The sequence below is a fragment of the Nerophis lumbriciformis genome, linkage group LG38, assembly GCF_033978685.3.
Source record: "Nerophis lumbriciformis linkage group LG38, RoL_Nlum_v2.1, whole genome shotgun sequence".
Classification (NCBI taxonomy): Eukaryota; Metazoa; Chordata; class Actinopteri; order Syngnathiformes; family Syngnathidae; genus Nerophis; species Nerophis lumbriciformis.
This window is the reverse complement of record NC_084585.2, coordinates 15,059,003-15,069,111: the sequence shown is the minus strand read 5'-3', so window position 1 is coordinate 15,069,111 and position 10,109 is coordinate 15,059,003. Positions and strand designations below refer to the sequence as shown.

General features: G+C 37.3%; 1 protein-coding gene across 1 annotated transcript in view; it reads left to right on the top strand.

Moving 5' to 3' along the window:
- LOC133578205 (gamma-glutamyl hydrolase) overlaps positions 1-10,109 on the top strand; it is a 28,722-nt gene that overhangs the window by 3,915 nt on the left and 14,698 nt on the right. The window contains exon 2 of the mRNA XM_061932431.1: positions 2,041-2,155. Within this exon, the coding sequence (XP_061788415.1) occupies positions 2,041-2,155 (115 nt within the window). The remainder of the gene's footprint in view (positions 1-2,040; positions 2,156-10,109) is intronic.

Genomic DNA, 10,109 nt, shown 5'->3' with positions numbered 1-10,109 from the left:
AATACCTTACATTTACGTTGTTAGCTTCAACTTCTGTGTTTGGATGCCTGCAGCCCCACCTCCACACACAGAGACAACGATTATGGATGACTGACAATAGGCGTCACTCCATTTCTTTAGTTCCGCTATAGATAACGTAAAAAGTCGTTAATGGATTTTAGAAGGCCTGGCAGAGGTCTAAGGTCAATGTGTGTTTTTTTAGTTTTAAAACTTTTTACACAAACGTTTCAACTAAGGTTGCGTGATATAGACAATATCTTATATGAATTATATACATTTGACGACAATAGAGATTGTAATACTATCTTTGTATATTTTTATTATTATTTTTTTACATTTTTATTTTTCATTTTTTATTAATCAGTCCAACAAAATAATACACAATAATACCATAATAATACAATTCCAATTCCAGAACCAAACCCGGCACAGCAACATTCAGAACAGCAATCAACAGAGCAATTGAGAGGGCACACAAACACAAAACAATCCAAAAGTAGTCAAACAAAAAGGAATAATATCCACAACAGTATCAATATTAATAAGAATTCCAACATAGCAGTGATTAGAAACCCCTCATTGACATTATCATCACAGCCATTTAAAAAATATATATACCTGTATATTGTGATAATGCATGTTGATGACACATTCTAGCTGTGTCTGCAAATTTGACAGCAACAAATGACCGCGTCCTTAACGCTCTGTAGCATTTTTGCTTGCAGCTGATGTATCTCCACGGTGCAAAGCCACTTCTAAGTCAGTAATCTTTGCCTCAATGGCGAAAAATAAATTATGTTTCTTACAAATATCATCCTCGAAAGGAGGACGAAGAATCGCTAAACATGCTACAATGCACAACGTGGGAGGATAAATAAACCGCAACCACAAGCTAGAACACTTGAATGTAAACAAAGGTGTGACAGTAATGATACATAGTATAGTATAATTATTTGGTCGATACTATAGTTGTTATATCAATATTTTTTGTGACCAACAAATTATTTTGGCGTGTTTGTTATTGTTTAAAAAAAATTTGAAATAAAAACTCAGAACATAATTCCTTGGACACAGAAGGGCTTTAAGGGCAAAAACCAAAGGATTTTAATCAGAGCCGATTGTAGGGAATAGTTTAGATAGTTCACTGATATTTCGCCACCTTGTGTTTTTGTCTGTTTATAATTGTGATCAAAAAAGTAATCATTCAATGATCTTAAACATGTAACGTATCAGGGACTAATACTGCACCTGTAATCTACTTGGTATTGGATCGATACGCGCATTTGTAGTATCGCCCAAAACTAATGTGAAGTTTTCAAACAACAGAAGAATAAGTGAATATTACATTTTAACAGAAAAGTAGACATACACATGTTACAACAGGAAGTAACCAGATGTTAACAATAATATGGCAATCAGAATAATCATAGTTTTGAGAAGATAATACAACTGTATATTACGCAATGTTTTATTGCATATGTCAGCAGCTAAATAAGTGGCCTTTACAACCCATTTTAAGATGGTTATGTTATTTTTTATTTACTAAATAATATATTGTATATTGTATATTGTTGTCGCAGGAGGCAGCAAAATATATATCGCAATATATATTTCAGGTCATATCGCCCATCCCTGTTTTCAATTTTAAATCTGATAAGAGAGACATTGAACAACTCAAAACGTTTATTGGCTCACCTCAGGCTTTTTTTGTTTGTTTTTTTGGAAATGTTTTTGTTTCATTTTTGTGCAAAGTTCCTAAGCTGAAGATGACTCATTTAAGTAACTGGAATTAGTTTTGAGTATTGAATTAGCAAATGCATGAACTATAGCCCCTCGGCATTTATGTTAATAGATAGATGCAAACAACGCTACAGTGATTAAACAAAAAAAAACGATGAATCACAAAAAAATAATTTAGGCCACACAGTACTGAGATTTTAAAAAGTCTTCGATGTGTTCCACTCAGTCCTGTTCCGTTCCCATAAAGTATTGTGCTGGTTATTGTTTGCAACAGTTGTAACAGTGTCATGTCCTCCCAAGGTGTGCTGGCACAACATGTCCTGCCATTTGACCATAATGCACCAGGCTCCTACTATATTGCCGCCTCCTATATCAAATTCCTGGAAAGTGCCGGGGCCCGCGTCGTTCCCATCAGGTAGGAGAAGCTTACGTGTTGAAGGGAACTTATTATGCAAAACCAACTGTTCATACCTATTTCATTTCATTTTTATTTATCTCCTTTACTGATGTGCATCTTTGATCGATAGACAATTATACCACAATTATTCAATTTCACATTTACACACCAATGCCTGAGAAGGAGCAGGATGAAGAAAAATCTTATATTTCCCTTCCCCCTTCAACATAATACGTAGTCTTACTTAATGATATCATATAAACCAACAATTGCATCCAAATATAACGAAAGCAAACAAAAAAACACACAAAAAAACCCAAGTGCAAAACTTCATGAAGTACAAACCGAACAAAAAAAACCCCAAAAGAAGTAATATACACCTCACGGGATGATACAAAGCAAATACAAAACCAGGCAAAAAATAAGTAAAATGATAAATATAAAGCAAAATGTAAACACTTATGGCTGTCCATATGATCTTATTGTTCTGTCTTTATATATTTTTTTCAATTGGAATATATGTTTACAATCTTTTATCTCATTGTAAAGAGAATTCCATAGTTTAACCCCCACCACTGATATGCACATTTGTTTTAAAGTTGTCCTTGAATACTGATGTTGGAAATGACCTTTTCTTCTATGCTCTTCATTCTCAGAAGTGATGACAAACATTTTTTGAAAATTTGCTGGTAATGTTTTACTTTTAGCCTTAAACATGACACATAATGTCTGTAATTTTACTAGCTCCTGTAATTTCAATAAACCCGAATTAATCAATAATATGTTAGTGTGTTCTAAGTAATCTACTTTATGAATAATCCTTATACAGTAGCTCTTTTCTGTAGTTGATACAATGCCTTTATGTTACTCTTATATGTGTTCATCCACACTTCCACACAGTAGCTGATATATGGCAATATAAGTGCACAATACAATATACGCATTGCCCTATAATCTAACACATATTTTACCTTATTTAATATAAAAATACTCTTAGACATCTTTTTTCGTACATGTGCAATATGAGATTTCAATGTCAGACCGTCATCCAGTATCACTGCTAAAAATCTAAGTTCAGAAACCCTTTCAATATCAATTCCATCTATTGACAGTTTGATCGTTTCCTCCCTTTTCCTCTTACAAAAAATGATGAACTTTGTTTTTTTTACATTTAATGATAATTTATTGACATCAAACCATCTCTTAAGTGTAATCATTTCCTGTTCAATAATGTTTGATAATGCTTTTAAGTCATGTCCCGAACTATAAAAGTTGGTGTTGTCCGCAAATAATACAAATTTCAATAACTTTGATACCTCACATATATCATTAATATATAAAATAAACAATTTTGGTCCCAAAACCGAACCTTGTGGAATCCCACATTCAATCCTCATTTGTTCAGATGTATTACCCACAAAATCCACAAACTCTTGTCTATTATCTAAATATCTTCTTAGCCAGTCTAAAACTACTCCTCTCACACCAAATGAATACAACTTGGACAATAATATAGTATGATCTATCGTGTCAAATGCTTTTTTAAGATCGATAAACACCCCTATAGTGTATTTCTTATTATCAGTTGCTGTTGCTATATCCTCCATTATATTCATTACAGCTGAAGCAGTGGATCTATTGGTCCGGAATCCATATTGGCTCTCACTCAACAACATGTTCTTTTCAATAAAACTGTCTAATTTTTTTACAAATATTTTTTCAATTCTTTTTTTAAATTGTGTCAGCGGTGACACTGGTCTGTAATTAGTGAATCTATGTTTATCTCCAGTTTTAAAGACTGGAATTACCTTTGCTACCTTCATTCTATTTGGAAAGGTCCCTGTTTGAAAAGAAAGATTAAAAACATAAGAAAGAGGTTTGATGATACAGTCAATAGTCTTTTTTTACAATTATCATGTCTATACCATCACTGTCTGTTGATGTCTTATTTTTCAGTTTTGTTACCACCGATACAATTTCATTTTCACTAACATCTCCTAGAAGCATGGACTGTAGCACTTTGCTTCCCCCTTCCCATCCACTCTGTATATCTTTATGTTCTCCAATACTCTCTGCCAATTTGGGTCCAACATTCACAAAAAAAAGAATTTAATCCGTTTGCCACTTCATTCATATTTGTTATCATCGTATTATCCTCATTGATAAAATGGCTTGGTGGGTTTGTAGGCCCCGATGTTTTTCCCATTACCTTGTTCAGAATATTCCAAGTTCCTTTGATATTGTTTTTATTTTTTTCTATTAAATTATTATAATATTCTCTTTTAGCTTGTCTCATTATTGTTATCAATTTGTTTTTGTAAACCTTATATTTCGTTTCAGCATCCTTTGTTCTTACTTTTATGAAATCTCTATAAAGTTTGTTTTTCTTTTTACAAGCATTCTGTAGTCCCTTTATAATCCAAGGCTTTTTATTGTAGCTGTCTCGCTTTTCATACAATGATAAATATATATTAAGAAAAGTCTCATATGCAGCATTTGCCTCTCCCACATACACCTCATTCCAGTCTGCTTCAAATAAGTCCTTCCTAAACTTATTTATTGCCTCTTCGGTCCTTTTCCTTACATACCTATGGGTTTTTTCCTCCCTCTTTCTATCAATTGGACAGTCATAAGTAAGAAACACAGGTAAGTGGTCACTTATATCATTACTTACTAGTCCACTTTTTATATTATTTTCTATGTCATTTATGTATATATATATATATATATATGTTATTGATATCTGTTTTTGTGTATTTGTATTTGGATCTGCATGAGTCCCGAAAATTTGAAATCAAACCATGGAGGCATGGCAGAGATATTTATAAAACAATCTTGCCTTCTTTCATACTTCCTCCAAACAAGCCGTTTGGAATTTGCAAATGTGACATTTCTCTGCCCATGACGCCAGCGGATTATGCATGTATGGTAGAAATGTACCCAAAGTGCTTTGCTCAATAAGCTCCTACTTTTTCCCTATCCTTTTGTTGTGGGGCAGACTGACTCGCACATGCACATGTATCCTCCACTGTTGCCATTTATAATACAAACCCCGTTTCCATATGAGTTGGGAAATTGTGTTAGATGTAAATATAAACGGAATACAATGATTTGCAAATCATTGGGACGGCGTGGCGCAGTGGAAGAGTGGCCGTGCGCGACCCGAGCGTCCCTGGTTCAATCCCCACCTAGTACCAACCTCGTCATGTCCGTTGTGTCCTGAGCAAGACACTTCACCCTTGCTCCTGATGGGTGCTGGTTAGCGCCTTGCATGGCAGCTCCCTCCATCAGTGTGTGAATGTGTGTGTGAATGGGTAAATGTGGAAGTAGTGTCAAAGCGCTTTGAGTACCTTGAAGGTAGAAAAGCGCTATACAAGTACAACCCATTTATCATTTATTTAACCCATATTCAGTTGAATATGCTAATAAGACAACATATTTCATGTTCAAACTGATAAATGTTTTTTTTTTGCAAATAATCATTAACTTTAGAATATGATGCCAGCAACACGTGACAAAGAAGTTGGGAAAGGTGGCAATAAATACTGATAAAGTTAAGGCATGCTCATCAAACACTTATTTGGAACATCCCACAGGTGAACAGGCAATTTGGGAACAGGTGAGGCCATGATTGGGTATAAAAGTAGATTCCATGAAATGCTCAGTCATTCACAAACAAGGATGGGGCGAGGGTCATCACTTTGGCAACAAATGCGTGAGCAAATTGTTGAACAGTTTAAGAAAAACCTTTCTCAACCAGCTATTGCAAGGAATTTAGGGATTTCACCATCTACGGTCCGTAACATCATCAAAGGGTTCAGAGAATCTGGAGAAATCACTGGACGTAAGCAGCTAAGCCCGTGACCTTCGATCCCTCAGGCAGTACTGCATCAACAAGCGACATCAGTGTGTAAAGGATTTCACCACATGGGCTCAGGAACACTTCAAAAACCCACTGTCAGTATCTACAGTTTGTCGCTACATCTGTCAGTGCAAGTTAAAACTCTCCTGTGCAAGGCGAAAACCGTTTATCAACAACACCCAGAAACGCCGTCGGCTTCGCTGGGCCTGAGCTCATTTAAGATGGACTGACACAAAGTGGAAAAGTGTTCTGTGGTCTGACGAGTCCACATTGCAAATTGTTTTTGGAAACTGTGGACGTCGTGTCCTCCGGACCAAAGAGGAAAAGAACCATCCGGATTGTTATAGGCGCAATGTTGAAAAGCCAGCATCTGTGATGGTATGGGGGTATAATAGTGCCCAAGACATGGGTAACTTACACATCTGTGAAGGCGCCAATAATGCTGAAAGGTACATACAGGTTTTGGAGCAACATATGTTGCCATCCAAGCAACGTTACCATGGACACCCCTGCTTATTTCAGCAAGACAATGCCAAGCCACGTGTTACATCAACGTGGCTTCATAGTAAAAGAGTGCGGGTACTAGACTGGCCTGCCTGTAGTCCAGACTTGTCTCCAATTGAAAATGTGTGGGGCATTATGAAGCCTAAAATACCACAATGGAGACCCCCGGACTGTTGAACAACTTAAGCTGTACATCAAGCAAGAATGGGAAAGAATTCCACCTGAGAAGCTTAAAAAATGTGTCTTCTCAGTTCCCAAACGTTTACTGAGTGTTGTTAAAAGGAAAGGCCATGTAACACAGTGGTGAACATGCCCTTTCCCAACTACTTTGGCACGTGTTGCAGCCATGAAATTCTAAGTTAATTATTATTTGCAAAAAAAATAAAGTTTATGATCTTGTCTTTGTAGTGCATTCAATTGAATATGGGTTGAAAATGATTTGCAAATCATTGTATTCCGTTTATATTTACATCTAACACAATTTCCCAACTCATATGGAAACGGGGTTTGTACAAAGTAGCGTGTTGTTCTTATATCTGTCAGTAGACTTGATTTGAAAGCGTTAAAAAATACAACGTGGTTGACAGGGACAAGGCGCCGTCGAAGTAAGGGCACGTAAATAAGAAAGTCAGAAAGCGGCTTGAAGATGGTTGATAAAACGTAATCTATGTAAAATGTTGACCAATGAACCACCAGGACATGTAATGAAGACCACAAGGGAAGTGTTTTAAGTGAGAAAAGCATAATAATATGACCCCTTTAAAGGGGAACTGCACTTATTGGAGAATTCTCACAATCCTTATCTCACGTTGGGGTAGCCTCTTACTGCAGGGTTTGTTCTCTCGGGATGCAGACGGACCTCTCCGGACGAAGCGTGCATGTAGAACATGATTTATTCCTCATAAATCATGCACCATACAAAGAAACAGGAAGTAAACCAACGGGCTGCGTGCCGATCGCACGTGAAGCTAAGGTACAAACTTAGCACCGGAATCAAGAAATAACCCTACGTGCCTGTTGCATACAGCAAACAACGAAGCCTGACAGAGTGTGTGGCGAGCAACATGAATAAATAGCTCTCTGATTAGTGCCCGGCAGCAGGTGAACGTGCCGAACACTAACCAGGGGCAGGTGAAACCATTCAGTACCCATGGTGACCAAAACAAACCCAGGAGTGCACAAAACAGGAACTGGGAGAGTCCAAAACTAACAGAACATGACTAAACAAAACATGATCCGGGTCTCGGATCATGACACCTTATGAGAGACAAGAACACATATGTCTTTATTTAATGCATTCTAACTCCTAAATAAACATAAATACATGCACCTGGGGATAGGTTGATTGGCAACACTAAATTGGCCCTAGTGTGTGAATGTGAGTGTGAATGTTGTCTGTCTATTTGTGTTGGCCCTGTGATGAGGTGGTGACTTGTCCAGGGTGTACCGCAGCTGAGATAGGCTCCAGCACCCCCCGTTACCCCGAAAGGGACAAGCGGTAGAAAATGGATGGATGGTTAAAAGTCTACTCACGATGGAGCCTATGGGAGCCTTGAAATCATGACATCATTGCCTCTATTCTGACCATAAAACTCATTAAAAAACAACCCAAAGCACCAACAATACTCCATTTACATTTTGTGACCTGACTATTAACCAAGTATTAGTGATATTGTTATTATAAGCGCTAACTTTAAGTTCCTATTTTTAGCGGCGCATTGATCAAGAAAGGTACTTATGCTGCTGTATTGACATCATAAAAATGCAAATGGCCGCATGTCACAAACATGTTTTGTATTGAATACCTGGAATATGAATATCACTAATACTTGGTTAATATTCAAATCACGAAATGTAAACGGAGTATTGTTGGCGCTTTTTGAACGGTTATTTATCGGATTTTATGGGCGAAATAGTGGAGCTCCCATTGGCTATGTCATGTTCTGTGGTCATGTTTTGTTTGGTTAGGTTTTGTTGGGTTTTGGACTCTTTTAGTTCCTGTTTGCGCTCCCTTGTTCGGTCACCATGGCAACTCATTGTTTTCACTTGACTAATTTTGACACACGCACCTGTTGTAATCAAAGAGACTATTTAAGCCTGTCATTTTCAGTTAGTCATCCTGGCGACATTGATATTCTGTTCATGATAGATTCATACCAGTGACGTGCGGTGAGGTTGATGGCTGGTGAGGCACTGACTTCATCACAGTCAGATTTACAAACATATGAACCCTAAAGAGTATCTTATTCACCATTTGATTGGCAGCAGTTAACGGGTTATGTTTAAAAGCTCATACCAGCATTCTTCCCTGCTTGGCACTCAGCATCAAGGGTTGGAATTGGGGGTTAAATCACCAAAAATGATTCCCAGGCGCGGCGCCGCTGCTGCCCACTGCTCCCCTCACCTCCCAGGGGGTGATCAAGGGGATGGGTCAAATGCAGAGGACACATTTCATTACACCTAGTGTGTGTGTGACAATCATTGGTACTTTAACTTAACTTTAACTTTACACATACAAACTGTAGAACACAAAAAAGTACATTTAATAAAAAGATTGTTATTATGGTCTTACCTTTACTTAGAAATTAAGTCCATGCGCCGCAACTAAAGCACTCACTTAAACTTTCCACGTGCAAGATTGAATCTATTTAAAAAAGTGTAACCGAGGGTTTATAAATGTCGCCTATACTGTATGAAACTACAAAATAACAAACACGGAGGCTCCAGTTTACACGAGGACCACTTTATTTACCTTCTTTCAAAAACCTCCGCAACGTGACATCACTTCCGCTCTTAGCGCCTTCAAAATAAGAGCTCAAGGCATATACTGTATAACAGCGCATAACAGGAACTTAACATCACAAAGAGGAAAGCCCATGAAAATAGGTTACAAAAGTTATTTAATAAGAAGCCAAAAAGTGCAAAAACAATAATGTTCGTGTTGGAGGAGTTGTGAATTAGGTACACCTGCAATCTGCAGGTGTATCTAATGTTGTGTCCCTGCAGTCATTCACAACTTCTCCAACACCAACATTATTGTTTTTGCACTTTTTGGCTTCTTATGAAATATTTTTTTTAAATAGATTCAATCTTGCACGTGGAAAGTTTAAGTGTGGGCTTTAGTTGATATAACAATTCTACGGCGGGGGTGCAGGAGGCGAGCCTCAGCCAGTGCGTCTTTTGCAGCCGTTTTATGATCGCTCAGCACAAGAAATACTTTACACACATACAGTTGTTGACAAAATACACTGTACATTATATACCTCAGCTAACTAAACTATGGAAATGTATAATATAATTCATATAGCAATACAGTCTCACTGCACAGCAGGCCAGCAGTTAGCCGAGTCATTGCGCAATCCATGTTGCGGCACTGAGTGACGTGCCTCAACTGGCTGCTGTTCACCGCACCGTCTCTTCTCAGTATTTGAACGGCAAATGTGAAAATTCAGCGATTTTGAATACAAATAATCTAAAACTGGTGAAGTTAAATGGAAAATAACTTGATTGTATAATCACTGGATACATATAACAATTTAATTATTTTTTTTTTCTTTTTACATTTTTTTTCTTTCTATGATGGCAGGTGAGGCCCCGCCTCACCTG